Consider the following 17750-nt stretch of genomic DNA (forward strand, 5'->3'; position numbering starts at 1 on the left):
GCAACAGTTCCGGAAGTATTTTTTCACATTAATTTTCTCCCCCAAAAAAACGTTTCAATGCAAATTGAACCATGCCGACTTGATCCGAGATGAATCGCAATATTTAAAGGGGTCGTTCAGGATTTTTGACATCGGGCCTCATTTCCACTTCCAAGGGTAGTTTGATTTCTTACAAATAGTAGTTTGATTTTTGATTTCTCTCTAACATTATTCTCTCTACAGACATTTCTATCGATAGTCTGGTGTTATAATGTGCTTTTGGTGAACTGTGGAGAGGGTAAAACTGTTTTTAATAGCAGGCTAGCAGTTACCGTTGACTCGCGCTAGCCTAGCACCGGCGAACTATCCAACTGGACCGACTGGATGAACATTTTTGAAACCTGTCTCCGCTGATAAATAACACAGAGGCTAACATGGAAATGAACCCCCCTTTAAGCGTCTCTGTGTAGAAAAGAAGTGGGATTTTTTCCTTCCGGCTGTTGCGCTCTATTAGAGTTGTGTCGGTCTGTGCACTCTTAAAAAAAAATGCTGGGTTGTTTCAACCCAACTTTGGGTCAGATATGGACAAACAAACCCAAGCGTTGGGTTAAAATTTATTAATTACATTTTTACCCCGAAGTTTGGGTTTGTCCACATTTGACCGAAAATTGGGTTAAATTTAAATAAATAAAAAATTGGGTTAAAACAACCCAGCGTTTTTTAGAGTGTGATGTCACTGTGAATGCTCCTCCCCCCTCAAACAAACCCCTCCCCCTAAAATCACACACTCCTCCGCATGTCGTGCACCGTTCTAACCCCTCTTTCTCTTCTCTCTTCTCCCACGTGTTTCTCCCCTTCGCAGTCGCTGTGAGCGCTTGCCTTGTAATCTGACTAGCGAGTGCCTGGCCTTGCCTGTGAGAATTACCTACTACCACCTGACATTCCCCACCAAAATCCCCATTCCCACCAACATCTTCCGCATGGGCCCGTCCAACTCGGCGCTCGGGGACGACATCGAGGTGGCCATCGTGGACGGGAACCAGGGAGGCTTCTTCTCGGCCAAACGCGTGGATCACGGGGGCGTGTTGGTGGTTCAGAAACCCATCACGCTTCCTCAGGACTTTGAAATCTCTCTGGAGATGAAACTGAGGCGATTCGGACACCTTAGCGTTTACCTCTTCAAGATACGCTTGTTTGTAACCCCCGACGAGCCGAGCAACGCCATCACTGAATGAAACCAGTGTTTTATTAGCGCAGAGCTTCATTAAAGGTGCAGTGTGTAATATTTAGGAGGATCTGTTGACAGAAATGCAATATCATAAACATAAAGTGGTGTATAAAGAGCTTACTTAATGAAGCGGTATGTGTTTATTAGCTTAGAATGAGTCGTTTCTCTCTACATACACCGCAGGTCCCTTATTGACACGGTGGCCCTGAAAGGACAAAAGCATTTTGTCTCTGTCTTGTTCTTCATGTAAAGTAGCTATAGCTAAAGTCAGCCAATAAAACATTGACACAATGATGAACAAGTAACAATAATATTACAACTAACATTGTTTTACTGAATTATCAAGTAAACCAAATTTCTTATACTTTATCTTTGTTGTTTAACTGGCTACTCTGTGCTTCACTTCCTGTCGGCCACTGTAACTTCTGTTGGGTATAATTCACAACCTCACCACTAGATGCCGCTAAATATTACACACTGCACCTTTAAAGTAGACGCTCCGATGCGCCTCTGGTATCTTGTCTAATGTTGCCTTCAAGTCCTTCTGGAAACCTCCCCTATTTTAATTACAACGTGATTAAGTGTTTTTAATTAAAATATTATAGTATATAAATAATATTAAGATAACACTGATACTGATTTGCCTTCACTTCGAATTGACCATTCGCTAAGCTCCGCCCCCACTTGGTTACTGTTGCTAATTCAGACATGCTTTGCAGAACATTTAAAAACAATAAACTGGAGAGTTACGTGATGAATACATCATAAAAAGAGCTGAATATTACATTGCATAACATATGTGTGCATAAAATGGTAAAAAATGCACAAATTTGCACAAATGCACAAAAAATATTTTCAGTGAGGAAAATATGCACATAACATGCTAGAAAAATTGCAATGAATTAAAACTATTAATTTGCAGTAAAATATGTACATAAAAGGGTTAAAAATGTCACCAATTAAAAACGTATTTGCAGTCAAATATGCACGTAAACTGGTAAATAGTTCACAAATTAAAATGTATTTGAAGTAAAATATGCACAAACTGGTGAAAAATACCAATAAATTCTTTTTTTTAAATGTGCTTATGCACATAAAGTGGTAAAATAAAATGCATTTGCAGTAAAATGTGCACATAAAGTGGTAACAAATCACAATTTTTTTTATATATAAAAATATGCACATAAATGGTAAAAATGATTACTGAAATGAAGTGACATATTATGACAGTCAAGAATACATGTGCTGTGTTACAGTGCAGCATATAATCAGTTAAAAAGGCTTGTCTGGTAATATGCTGCACAGTAACAGGTAAGGTTTGTTCATTACGTTTAGGTAAAGGACACTTTGTTGTGGCGTTCACAAGCACTCAGAAATATGATCAACAACCCATGAAGACTCGAAGGCAACATTATACTGCAGAAAGCAAAGTTCCTCAGGTGTCTAATGGGAATATATTACCTGACATTATGTTCTTCATGTATCAAAACTGCTGTTCATTATGTACTCTAGTGTATATGAAACTACTTTCAAACTGTGATCAGATCAATCTGAGACTTGAATCAAACGCCTGTATGTTATAGGCCACTAGATGGCGCTGTTAGGCAAAGCAAATCACAACTGGTGTCAAAATCATTTTTATTATTATATTCTATTATTTTTAGTCTATTCTTTTCTAATAAAATTGAACGTACTTTAGGATTCTTGCATTTTATTTAAAAAATGTATTTTTGGCTTTAAATAGTTTTTTTTAATGATACAGTGGAGAGATGAAATGGAAAGTGGGAACGGCGGTTGGAAAATTACCACACACGTCATGTGCACTAGCCACCCTGACGCGATTTTATTAACATTTAATTAGTCATGTAGGAAGCATCCATTAATCATTGAAGTGGTTAGCTGGATAATTAGCCAGGCATTTGAACCCTTTAGCCTGTATTTAAAGGATATATTAGCCGCTAATCCACCAACATTCACCCAGAAACAGACGGAGCGATCTGATGACGTCGATCTTTGAACTGAGGAGATATCTAAAAAGATGCTAACGGCTAGTCAGGGTAAATTTGTTAGCTATTAAAACACCATTTGCATTAGGCTACTTAATATAAAATAAAAATTCAGCTAGTTGACCAGACAACATTTCTCATTGTCCTTTGGCTTAAGCTGAAGTATTAAAAAATACAACAAAATAAACTTGATAAAAACTACATAGACCTATTTAAAAAACAAACAAACAAAAAAAACAAACAAAAACGGAAAAAATGTCTATATATGTAATGACATTATATAGATCAGTGACAAAAACACAAAATTAGGCTACTATTTTTTTAAATAAATAATAAAAAGACTGAAATAACTGAAAATATAAAACATAATTCAAAATATTAATAAAACACTATAGGCTTAATATCAGTGATATGTAATCAATGAGAATGTTAACACGTCTGCCTGCTAGGTAAAACATGCTAAAATAATCAACTAAACAATTTACATGAATGTTTGTGCTCAAAATGATCCTAAAATGCTAAATAATACTCGTAATTGGGGATAAACAAAACATTTGAAAAGTAAAGTAAACAAAAGTTGTCAAATGTACTAACAGTATTTACAGGTTGTGAAAAAAATGATTCGATTCAGTTTTATTTTTAATGTTCTCATTTTGTTTTATTTTTTTAATTTTATATTTAAATTTTTGTAAAGTCATACTGATCTGTTTTGATCTGTTTGCTGTTTGCGATGGTTAACATTTGGAAACATCTGGGTTGGGAAACCGTCTCTACAACACTTGCAATAATCGAGGAATTCCTTAGCAACCACCTAAAATATAATAAGAACCATTGAGCAACACCCTAAAACACCCTAGGAACATTCTAGCAACACCGTAGCAACCATCTACATCACCCTAGCAAAAGAACAATGCCATTGTCACTGTGTGTATCACCTAAGCCAGATTCAATCACAACAGACTGGGCCACTTGACCAATCAGAGCAGAGTAGACCAATCACAACATGGGCCATCTGACCAATCAGAGCAGAGTAGGTTCTTGGAAACGAGTGGTTTAGAGAAACTGAATCCTTTATAGATTAAAAAAGGTGATGCTGTAGTGTAGATCATAAGAAAATGAGTGTATTCCATGTTGAAGAAATGAGTAGCTTTACAGCAGAACAGGGCCACTATAAAGGTCCCTCACACCGCTAGGTGGCATCTCGATGGGTTTTCTTCTCCCCCCTATCACACACACACACTTTCTGACAGTGAATTATGGGATTCTGGGCTTTGGACAGTGGTCTGAACAATTTGTGGTGAAGCTACATCGCCGCCGTGCACCGAGAAACGATGGGCCGCAGTGTTTGTGTTGGTGCGCTATCAAGACACTGACTATAAATAATAATTACCAGAGAGAAAAAGAGAACTTTTGCTTGACCAGAAACACGGCCCGTCCAAAAGCCATGTTTTTCCCCTCAAGTCACACATGGGGATTTAGCGTTTCTGCTCACGTGAGCGCGCGATGGATTCCCCCCAGCGGCGTTCGCCACAATGTTAGCTTTGATGTTATTTGTGCCGCTTGCCCCTCGTTCTCCATCTTTCTCGCTCGGCATGTCGTGCACAAGTTAGGTATTATAAAGCAGGAGAACATTTTGTGGCTTTGGCTCAGGCCTAAGCAAAACGTGGACCCACCCGCTAATTGCTAATTACAGATCCGTGCCCAGCGGTGGCTCGACTGCTCTGTCAGGGGCTTCTCCCCTCTCGCTGTACAAACGCCCGTAACCCGATCCGAGCTTTGGGGTTTCACTGCAACTCCTGCATCCGATCAAAGCGCTCAGAGACGGTGTCTGCGAACTTCACTAGAGCTGTCCACTTTAAAGTCACCATGACTTTACCTCTGTGCAGATAAAACATTGTCTAATTATTCTGGTAAAAAAAATTCTGTATTATAAATTTAAGGTCATCTGTTAAGGTCAATTTGTAAATAAAGACTACATGCCTGCGCTCATGTATATTCAAATGTGCATTCATATACAGGGGAAACTCTGAAAATTAGAATATGGTGCAAAAGTTAATTTCAGTAATTCAACTTAAAAGGTGAAACTAATATATTATATAGAGACATTACATGCAAAGTGAGATATTTCAAGCCTTTATTTGTTATAATTTTGATGATTGAGGCTTAAAGTTATGAAAACCTTTGAATTTGGGGTTTTCAAACGTTTAAGAAATATCTCAAATATCTCACTTTGCATGTAATGAGTCTATATAATATATTAGTTTCACCTTTTAGGTTGAATGGCAGATTAAAAATGTTAGTTTTTTAATGTTTTGTCTAAACTTAAAACCACCCAAATTATTACTATTAAATTTGAAAATATATTCTGTCGAAATACGTAATAGTAATTTTAGTGTTTTATTTTGACAAAATCATAAAACTAATATTTTGTATTCATATTATTAATTATATAATATTTTGTCTAAACAAATGAAAATAATTAGAATTTTCTTTTTAGACAAACTATCACAAAAGTGTAATATTTGCAATTATTTTAAATGTTCGAGACTTTACAAAATGAGAATGTACAGAATGAATAATCGTTTTTGCTCAAAATTGTATTTAAATGATTAGTTTCTTTAATAATGTATAGCTTTATAGACTTTAAGTGAGCAATTGATGATGGTAAATGAGATTAGGTATGATAAAATATATATTCAATATAGAATAAATACAAAAAAAAAATGATTTAACAATTTAATCTCATTACTGCCAAGGACAAACAATTAACACGATCTCATTAGTGATGCAAAGCCTGCTCTTGATTACGCAAACGCAGCGTCAAATAAAGTTCAAACAGCTCCCTTGTACATTTCCTATTAAAAGACAGATAATATATATGTAAAGTTAAATTCCACATGAGATTTTGGGATGCCGGACTGGGAATGCTCCGCTAAACCAAACATTTTTCTGGAAAAAGTTTTATATCAATGTCACAACTTAAAAAACCCATGAGTGGCTAACAGGAAACTCGACCGCCGATTCTCCTGTGGTGTGAGTTTTGGCCTCTCCTCGTTTTCTGTTCTGATTCTTTACCCCCCAAATCCTGATTGTTTGTGTTATGAGCTCCATATTAAGAATGGCCAGTGTGTTTGTGCAAATAATATTTATGTAGTAAAGGTTTCGCCCGCCCGCTGGGTGCTTGGTTCTGTGGTGGGTTCTGCTGGAAGCCGTCCACTTGTTGGAGAGCCTCAACTAAAGACAGATTATTTTACCCAGTCATCACCAGAGATCACGGCCTGTTTGCTCAAGTCATCTCACAATGGGCTCAACTGTGTCTGGAGCGCTTTAGCTTTAGCATGTCGTCATCGACGGGGAAACCGAATCCTGCATCATTACTATGCATTCCTCTGGCAGATCCCAGAAGACACAATTAAATTTGCACGTTTTTACATTCGCATGAGGGTTTCTCAGGAAATTAGAAAAAGGAATATTTCGCAAAACTGCGAACAATGGAAACCGTTTTTTTTTTTTTTTTTTTTGCATTTACAGCTCATCTGACATCGATCAAAAGTCGATCATTCTTTTTCATTGGACAGAAGACGAGAGAGAGAGTTCATTAAACTCATACTTTAAAAATTAGAATATGGTGCAAAAGTTCATTTATTTCAGTAATTGAACTTAAAAGGTGAAACTAATATGTTATATAGACTCATTACATGCAAAGTGAGATATTTCAAGCCTTTATTTGTTATAGTTGTGATGATTATGGCTTACAGATATGAAAACCCCAAATTCAAAATTAGAATATTGTGAAAAGGTTATATGTAAGTCATAATAATCATCAAAATTATAACAAATAAAGGCTTGAAATATCTCACTCTGCATGTAATGAGTCTATATAATATATAGTTTCACCTTTTAGTCGCATACAGTAACATCGATTAATGGAAACGGCGTCATTTCGCAATAGTTTTTTAGCGAAATTTAGAAAATATATCGCAAAAGTTTTGTATTAACTTTAATTGACTTCCTCCAGCAGGCCGAGGGTGGACCGTGCAGATTTTATACGGTGTGTGAAGTCCTGCCAGCCCAATGACATCTCCTGCGTGCTCGACCCCATCTTGTCCACTTCACACACGGCCATCTCGCTTCCCACCTTCAGAGAATTCAACAAGCCAGAAGGTACCAGCCATGAAAATTAATTGGATAATTTTGTTGTTGAAATAAATTCATCCAAAACAAATTTTAAATTATTGTATAATTTTAATCTAAAATGTTCTAAAATCTAAAAATCTAGTTGGTTAAACTGTCAATCTTTAAAGTGAACTTGAGATTTACGAATATATTCCAGTTCGATTCCCGAATTTTTAAGTTGAATTGAGGTAGCAAACCGGATGAGGATTAAAACGTGTCTATAAATTATAAGCAGAATTAAAATGAACTGGAGGTCAAGAAAAAAATTTATTTTGTAATTGCGTAACTAAGTTTGTCAAGACAAACTTTAAATGTCTAAACGTTTTGAAAACAACTTGACAGAACGAAAGACAGGAATAACGATAGATCGAACAAAAGAATGAACTAACGAATGCAAGGTAGAGCAAACGAACGAACGATAGGTTGAACGAACAGAAGGTAGAACGAATGAACAAATGAACGATAGAACGAACAATAGATAGAATAATAGACAACCGACTTAACGAATGATATAGAACGACTGAACAAACGATAGATAGAACGATATAGACAGACAGAATGAATGACAGACAGACCGATAGATAGACATAACAAAAGCCAATTCTTCAATTCTGAACACATCACAGCACCACGCTCTAAAAAAGATTTTTCCAAGTTGTAAATAAAACTACGGTGGCGTATTGCATTCACTTGAAGAAACAAATCTACTGTTTTTCTGAATTAACGAGTTAATTAATTTTTCATGAGAAAAAAAATTCTCTGTTTTTCTGAATTAATGAGTTAATTTTTCATGAGAAAAAATATTTTTTTTGCTGTTTTTCTGAATTAATGAGTTAATTTTTCATGAGAAAAAATATATTTTTTTTGCTGTTTTTCTGAATTAATGAGTTAATTTTTCATGAGAAATTTTTTTTGCTGTTTTTCTGAATTAATGAGTTAATTTTTCGTGAGAAAAAAAGTTTTTGCTCTGTTTTTCTGAATTAACAAGTTAGATTTTTTTCTTCAAGTGAATGTAATACGCCTCCGTATAAAACAAAGTTGATTTTTTTACAGGGAAATACTATTTCAGTTTTTCAACTTCAAAATTTCCACATGTAATTCAGTGTGTCACTTGCCGTCTCTTTGCAATTGTTTGAGAAATTTACTTGCAATTTCTGAGTGAAAATTATATATAAATCAAATTTTACAGACACAAGTGTCTTCAACTGAAAATCTATGTTCCCCTCCCACAGAAATCGTTTTCCTGCGATCCTCGACACCTTCTCCCCTTCATCACATGGACTCCCCGGAAATCATCTACGACATCCTGGAAGGAAACGTCCAGAACTCCTTCGACATCATCAAGCGTCTGGATCATGGGATGATCGTGGGTGAGTGTCACTGTGGCATGTGACTAACAATGCCAGCGGACCACAGACCGAGCCCTGAGGCATTCCTGTCTGGAAATCACATTTGCATCAAGCGGTTTTCTGACCTAATTTCCCATTACGAAAGATTCTCTTGTTTTTTTTTTCGTTCTTTAAACAAACCAAATGCATATGTGTATCTTTGCGGGAGTAGACGGGGAAGCATGAATCTACTCAGAGAGGCTTATTCAGTCTAACTCGTTCCGACAGTGTGATTCCTATCTGATGATAGGCCTGAAGAGTCGACGGCATCGTTTGTGGCCGTTTGAAGACGCTCGTCCATGTGTTGTTCATCCCGAGCCCATGTTTTTCCTTCGCTATAAGCATGTGGCCTTGTTTCCCACTTTTGTGGCACGACCGACTTTAATGTGCTCTCTGTCTACTCACTGTTTTTCCAGGACACTTTGAAAAGCTCACAAAGAGGTTTTTTGGTGTCCAGACGGTTATTGTTGGTGTGCTTTCACACAAAGGTTATTGGGAAGGGCAACCATTCTGAGTTTATAGAAATGTGGGTGAGACTGATGAGAAACATACTCTTTTGACAACCCTTGAAGCAATATTAAAATGAAATTCATTCATAGATTATATGAGATGGGGTGAAATGTCTAAAACGTTCCACAAAATCAGCGGCTATGAACTTTAAAACTAATTCATGTCAAGACAAGTTATTTTACTGCCATTCAACCATGCATTTTCATGAAGAAAAAAAAGTTTTTCAACAAAACTTTTGAACTTGACAGAACAACAGACAGGGATAGCGATATTTTGAACGTGATAGATAGATAGATAGATAGATGGATAGATAGATAGATAGATAGACAGACAGACAGACAGACAGACAGACAGACAGACAGACAGATAGATAGATAGATAGATAGATAGACAGACAGACAGACAGACGTATAGACGGATAGACAAATAGATAGATAGATAGACAGACAGACAGACGGACAGACGGATAGATAGATAGATAGATAGACAGACAGACAGACAGACAGACGGACAGACAAATAGATAGATAGATAGATAGATAGACAGACAGACAGACAGACGGATAGACGGACAGACGGATAGATAGATAGATAGATGGATAGATAGATAGACAGACAGACAGACGGACAGACGGATAGACAAATAGATAGATAGATAGATAGACAGACAGACGGATAGATAGATAGATAGATAGATAGATAGATAGATAGATAGATAGATAGATAGATAGATAGATAGATAGATAGATAGATAGATAGATAGATAGATGGATAGATAGACAGACAGATGGATAGACGGACAGACGGATAGATAGATAGATAGATAGATAGATAGATAGATACATAGATCCATTTACATTTATAGCATTTATAGCAGTCCATTTACCATTTAGATAGATAGACAGACAGACAGACAGACAGACAGACAGACAGACAAATAGATAGATAGATAGACAGACAGACAGACGGATAGACGGACAGACGGATAGACAAATAGATAGATAGATAGACAGACAGACAGACGGATAGATGGATAGACGGACAGACGGATAGATAGATATACAGACAGACAGACAGACAGACAGACGGACAGACAAATAGATAGACGGACAGACGGATAGATAGATAGATAGATAGATAGATAGACACAGATAGACAGAACAGTAGAACGATGGCTAAAATGAACGAATGAATGATTGGTAGAACAAGTAGAAACAACAAATGATGAGACTGATGAGAAACATACTCTTTTGACAACCCTTGAAGCAATATTAAAATGAAATTCATTCATAGATTATATGAGATGGGGTGAAATGTCTAAAACGTTCCACAAAATCAGCGGCTATGAACTTTAAAACTAAATAAAATCAAGACAAGTTATTTTACTGCCATTCAACCATGCATTTTCATGAAGAAAAAAACAAACAGTTCTGTTTGTTTTTCTCCAGGACTTGATGTCTCTGGTTTGTGCTTTCATTATATAACAGACTCTACAATATTTAGCATGCCTTGCACCATCAAATCAGATTTACATTTTTAATGTGGTCGATCAATTATTTTTATACTTCCTGAACCCATTACTTCTAAGTCTGGTGCATTGCATTCATAAATATATAAAACAAGTCTAGTTTTTGTTTGTTTTCAAGCAAAAATCTTTATTTAATTTACTACACAATGGCGCCTGACCATGAAAGATCAGTGTGACCGAGATGAAACGCATTATAATGAAACCCCGAAGAGTGTAATTGCCCGTCTTTTGTGTGCGAAGACGTCATGGGTAGTTTCCCCTCCTAGCCGAGAGAATAGACTTCCTAAATCACCATAACACAAAAGAGCCACAAACAACTGGCACCGATGCCGACGGCAGACACTCGTGGTCGTGTGGATTCCTGACGTCATGACGTCTGTATGTGTGTGTCTGGTCTGGTTCGAGTGGGTGCCACATGAAAGCGTTTCCTAAACTAAAATGCAAAGAGCCACCTCTTTCTAACGGTCCTCTCGTGTCGTGACCAGAAGCTCCTCCAGCTAAACTGGTCCTAGAGATGGACGTGGCATGAGTCAGTGTTGGAGAACAGCTGGCGTGGATAAATCAGGGACACGTCCCGTTTCCCTCGGGCCTTGGATTACAATGAAGGAGCTTGATGTGATTTAAGAGACATGTCACTGTTAAAACAATATTTGTTGATGCTGTGGTGTGTTGTATGAATCTATTAACCTCAACTATTAACATGTCATCACAATCCGTGGCCTAAAAGCTTGTAGATATGAAGAGTTCAGATGCAAAAACCTCTAAATGCCATTTGAAATTTTCTTCTTTAATTATGATTTTTATCAAACTTGTATATTTAAGTTCAGTAATTTCACTTAAATAACAATTAATAGGTAATTATCATTGCCATTTAAGTGAAATCACTGAACTTAAATATACAAGCTTGATAAAAATTATCATTCTAGAAGAAAATTTTCAAATGGCACTTTTGCATCTGAACTCTTCATATAATATAAGAAAGCAAGAATGCCTTCTCAAGATGCAAGCTACTCATAGCGTACAAGTTTTGTAGGTGAAGTGTGCAATTTCTGGATCACTATGATCACTAAAAATAATCGCAACAGGAGCCGTCTGGACAGTTTCCATTTCCGTTCAAATTGCGCAAAAATAAACACGTTGCGAAAACTCCCATATTTCGCAAAAAAAATCCCATATATCGCATGAGGTGGTTTTTCGGGCAATTCTGAAAAGGAATATTTCGCAACATTGCAATGGAAATGGCCTCCACTCACTCCCTCAGCTCAGAGATCACATGATCACATGTTGACCTGATTGGTTACAAGGTCGTTTGTGTGCGATTTCACACCGTGTTTTTGAGACTGTCTTTGGTTCACTGCAGTTTTAAGCAGGAAATACTCAGCAATGCAGCACATGATTTGTCATATTAAAAACATCACATAGACATATAAACAACAATAAAAGCTTGATTTTCCACTTTAAATAGCTCATTTAACATTTAAACGACGGCATAAGCAAAAGGAAAGAGAAAAAGTGTTAACAAAAATGACATAGACTATAAACAGATAAGTCAAAAGAAATGCAGTGAGTTTCTTCAGAAGGAAATTCCCAGTCATTGCTGTTTGATTTGGACTGGGAATACCCAACACACCTTTGTGCAGCAGTCACGAGTGTGTGAAAACACTCGACGGCCTCAATCGCAACACAACCGTGTCTATGGTGACCGGCTCAAAGCATTAGCAGTGTTTGTTTTCAGCACAGCTCCAGGTAAGTTGACTCAAGGTGGTGCTTATCACTACAAAGTCAACATTTCAAGAACAGAAGAGAGAGTCTTTGAGCTGAAACACTCAATAGCTCACATTCATGTGCGATTTCCACAATTTATTTGTGGCACTCAATTACGGCTGAACGATATTTTGAAATAAAAATTGTTATCATGATATGGCTTTGTGCTATTTAATTAAAGTTTGAGCAAAGCGCGTTCATAGGGGTGTAATAATACACCGTGCCACAATATATCGCAATACAAAAACGCAATATGCATCACGGATAGTGACTATATATTGTGTATAATTCACCCAAAATAAAAATTACTGTGAGAGAAAAAATTCAAGTTTTCAGAGTTTTAGTGTCAGTACTACATTAAAATGCTATATATAATGTTGAATATTATGGGGGTCCTGATATTGCAAAATGTCTTGTTACCAGTAGAACAATAAAGTGGCCAACATTATTTTAAATATATCTACAGTATATTAAAACACCACATAGACATATTACAGAATCAAAAAATTGATTTCCCTTGATCTATATATTTAAATATATCTAGTCAAAGAGTGCAAGTATATTCGTCTAAAATAATTTAGTATTTTCAATAATTCTGTATTCTTTCATCTTCTATTGTTCTGCGCTAACCCTGTTCATTTACACACTCAACGTAATACAAATACATTTTTTAATCAACAGTACATTTTTTTGTTAACCTTTTATCATATGTTTTGGAGTATCGCAATAATATCGTATCGTGAGTTCAGTATCGTGACGTATCGAATCGTGACTTGGCGGTTTCGTTACGCCTCTACAATATATATAATGATTTCCACAAAATTGATACAAAGCGAAAATATAAATATATATATATTAGAGCTGTGCAAAAATTAATTGCGATTAATCGCATCCAAAATAAAAGTCTCTGTTTACATAATATATTTGTGTGTGCTGTATATAATTATTTTGTATATTTAAATACACACACTTGCATGTATATATTTAAGAAAATGTGTTATTCGTATATAAAATATTTATATTTATATAATATAGATTATGTATTTACATATATATATATATATATATACAGAATTTAAGCGCAAATAATTCTTAAATATATACATGCATGCATATGTATTTATATATACAAAATAATTATATACAGCACACACAAATATATTATTTAAACACAGACTTTTATTTTGGATGCGATTAATCGCAGTTAATTTTTGCACAGCCCTAATATATATATATATATATATATATATATTGTAGTAAAAAAATATCACAAATTGTCTTCCCAACAATGCAACTCAATGCACGTGTGTGTGTGTGTGTGGTCCGAGTGGCGGTACACCCTGTTGCATCAATGCTGAATCCCTGGCCTCGGACATGATGACGTGTGGATCTCCAAAATGCAGAGTATCCCGGACTACCACGAGCATGGGGAATGTGCCGACATCCGCGGAGGAACGGTGGGAAATCAAGCGCCGTGGCATCTTCCCTTCAGCGGCTCTCAGTTTGGCTCCACCTCGGCCCAGATTAAAAAAGCCAGTATAAAAATTCCAGTCGGTGGAAACATCTGGTAGGGATATGCACCTGTGGTCAAGTGATGCAATGTTTGAGCATACGCGACGGCAGAGACATGCTGTCTGTGATCAGGTATGTGACGTTGGCTACGGCTACTGTCCTTCACACAGACCAGAGGAATTTTAGTGAAGAGTGTCAGAAGTGTAGACGAGGATTCGCTTTGCATTAGCCGCTAACTCGCGGATATAGCTTCGCCAACCAGAGAAAGCTACTTTGAGACTGAAACACTCATAAAAAATTGCCTGTGTGTGTGTGTGTGTGGAGCATCCGATTCATTTTAGTGAATCAATTCATTTAGTCGGTTCACGTAAATGTAACGGTTCGATTAATTTAAATTAATTCTAGGTTACACTTAATTTTACAGTGTCCTCGTGTTACAGTACATGTACTTACCATAATAACAGTAAATTATGCGTAATTACATGCAACTAACCCTAACCCTTTAGTAAGTACAGTTAATTATTATTAACTAAATATATAATTACACTGTAACAATGACACCTTAAAATAAAGTGTAACCCAACTTTTCAGTTAAATGCTAAATTTGTTTGATTTGCAGTGATTACATTAGAGTTAACATGAACTATTTAATAAGCATTTATTAATCTAATTTAATAGTAACTTCAACATTTACTAATACGTTATTAAAATCAAAGGTTGTTTTTGTTAACATTAGTTAATGCACTGTGAACAAATATTAATACATACTATAACAAATTAATGTTAGTTAATACATTAACTAATGAACCTTATATTGTAACCGATAACGTAAATGCACTGACATAAATAGTGAGAAGCGATTCATTTACTGAACTGTCTGAATGAACTGATTCACTGAAATGAAATCGTTTTGTGACTCATTTGGACCTTTTTATGGGTTTGCACAGAAAATTTGACTACATTTTGTTTTTAACCTGGTTCATAAATGTTCACCGTTGCTATTTAATTAATTTCACCTGCTTACGCCCGAGGAAAGGTCTTCATTGTGCCTCTTATCTACTTCTGAAAGCACAGAGACGTTTAACGCGCCACATGCTGAATCGCAACACATCAGAGAATGAATCCCAAAATGGCACAGCATTCTCCACACAATGAGCCGGACCAAACCCACGAAGGCTCTTCAGTTGAGGGATTACTGCTGAAAATGAAACCATGTTCTGTCTACTGTGGTGGTCTGCACCCCCACAGACACTCTTCACTCACCGACAGCGCTCAGCCAGGGACTCGGCCATCCATCAAGACGATTCATCTCCGCACGGACGGATCCAAGGGCGTCAGCCGCAAGAGGCCAGAGGACTGTACAGCAGAAGACATTTCTAATCATTTAAAGTCAACATGAAACAGCATTCACACCCATTTTGCTTCCGTGACGTGATGTATTCTGAGAGAGAGAAAAGAACTAGGGCTGGCCAACGATTAATCGCATCTAGTTTACATAATATAAGTGTGTGTACAGGTGAAACTCGAAAAATGAGAATATGGTGCAAAATTTCAGTAATTGAACTTAAAAGGTGAAACTAATATATTATATAGACTCATTACATGCAAAGTGAGATATTTCAAGCCTTTATTTGTTATAATGTATGGCTTACAGATATGAAAACCTTTTCTAATATTCTAATTTTAAATTTGGGGTTTTCATAAGCTGTAAGCCATAATCATCAAACGAACTTTTGCACCATATTCAAATTTTTCGAGTTTCACCTGTATGTATACAGTGTATAAATATATGCAAATATTTCATGACAATAATGCATACGTGTGTATTTATATATACAAAATAATTATACACAGTACACACACATATTATGTAAACACAAACTTTTATTTTGTGTGCGATTAATCGTTGCCTAGCCATAAAAAAATAAATAAAACACGATGGAACTTTTATTCTGAACTGATAGAATGTGCCAAACTGTAATAGACCAAACATTTTTAAAAACATTAATCATTTAAAATATGCGAGTAAAAAAAAAATGTTCAAGCGCACTAGCCTACTAAGACCTGTAGGTGGCAGCCTTGAGCACCTCATAATGAAGTGTGCTTAAATACATTATTCATTACTGATCGATTACTAGCACTGCGTCTGATATCAAATACTTCCGTACTATATAGTATGCGACAAAAGTAGAGTGAGTACATAGTATTCAAAAAACAGTAAAAGTCCCTGGATGACCTACTACTTCTGGCGGGATTCTTAAGCATGTATTTGATGATGTACGTCTGAATCTCACTCATAGTGCCCATATTTATACTATGGTCACAAAGTAAATTTAAGTGCGTTCAACTTAGTCAAGTGGACAAAGTTTATAAAAGTTTATAGTTTGGATGATTACGGAAGCGAAATAAAACAGAGCTAAACCAACAAAAAATATGTTCTAATAACATTTTTGCTAACATTCCCATTAAGTTATGAAAATGTTATTTTGAAATGTTCTCGGAACATTCAAAACGTACAGTTTTAAAATATTTTATTGGTTATATATATATATATATATATATACGAACGTTAACGGAAACATCCCATTTTATAATTTTGCAAATCCCCTTTTGAAAGTAACTTGTCGCTTCCATGAACAATTGTAACGTTTACATCGTTACGCCAGTAGGTGGCGACAAGTGACTGTTAAAAAATGTATTTGTCATTGAATCATTCATTCGAGAAATTTTTAAAAAAACGCTAATTCACCAGCAATGAAACAAGTGGAGTATTTGAATCATTGAATCATTCACAACCAGATTTTTTCAAAATAGTTCATTCAAATGAATTAAACATTTTTAAATGAACTGCAGCAATATATTAATTTTTGTGTTGTTGTCTATTCAGAATCGTTGGACAATCTCTTTTTAAAAACAAAAATTAAAAAAAACTTCACTCATTCAGATATATAGACCACAATGCAACACGACTGCGACGTCACAACCCGATCAAGAGCATTTAAACCCATTGCAACATCAGCGATGATGGCACCCGTGCAACTCACGAGACCGAGGGACGTTATCGAGGGAACGGCATAATAAAGTGAACCCATGCCTGGGTTGCAAGTACTTAAAATTCCCGGGCTAAATTCCCAGAATGCCGAGTTGAACTGAATAAACTGCCCTTTAGCTTTCAGCGATAGCAAACACAAGCGATCTGTTGTAAAACATGACAGTGTGGTCAAGTTTTCAATGGAGGTACGACTGGAACAAACATTCCAGCTTCAGTCCGACGAGTTGACCGCAATGATTCATTGCTAATTGAGCTTGAGACACCAAACCACACATGTGGCCTTTCAAAGAGAGCAAGTAAAAGTCATGTCCTCCTTGCAGTTGTTTAGGGCTGTTTGGATAACGCAGCCACGCTTCCCAACAGCCCTTGGGGGTGAGCTTACCTTGGCATTTTGGGTATGTCTGTTGCCCTTTCCTGCATAACCCATCGACTAGCATGTCATTATCCAATAGTGTGGTCGAGCAACTCATTCCTCGCATTTGTCCCTAGTGTTAAACCTGCCCATTTTGGATCCTGTCATACATTTCCTCTCAGAGCTGGAGTGACCAGAAAACCAGAAATTGCACTGTTTACATGTAAACCTTCAATATCACAACCCACGTAGCCAT

General features: G+C 36.3%; 1 protein-coding gene and 1 long non-coding RNA gene across 5 annotated transcripts in view; one reads left to right on the forward strand and one right to left on the reverse strand.

The window, feature by feature from the left end:
• The window catches only part of fbln1 (fibulin 1), a 43371-nt gene that overhangs the window by 20326 nt on the left and 5295 nt on the right, over positions 1-17750 (forward strand). For 2 of the 4 annotated variants that reach the window (XM_039647946.2, XM_039647945.2), the window contains exons 15-16: positions 7232-7377; positions 8622-8759. In XM_039647946.2, coding sequence (XP_039503880.2) covers positions 7232-7377; positions 8622-8759 — 284 coding nt within the window. Of the gene's footprint in view, positions 1-841; positions 2906-7231; positions 7378-8621; positions 8760-17750 lie in introns of those variants that run through there. The other 2 variants (XM_039647947.2, XM_039647948.2) reach the window with 2 other exon arrangements.
• LOC120460269 (uncharacterized) overlaps positions 13861-17750 on the reverse strand; it is a 61439-nt gene continuing 57549 nt past the window's right edge. Inside the window, exons 9-10 of the long non-coding RNA XR_016150775.1 lie at positions 15354-15446; positions 13861-14091 (exon numbers count right to left, since the gene is read on the reverse strand). This is a non-coding gene — a long non-coding RNA (uncharacterized LOC120460269). The remainder of the gene's footprint in view (positions 14092-15353; positions 15447-17750) is intronic.

The sequence above is a fragment of the Pimephales promelas genome, chromosome 25 (genome assembly GCF_988280905.1).
Source record: "Pimephales promelas chromosome 25, fPimPro1.hap1.1, whole genome shotgun sequence".
NCBI lineage: Eukaryota > Metazoa > Chordata > Actinopteri > Cypriniformes > Leuciscidae > Pimephales > Pimephales promelas.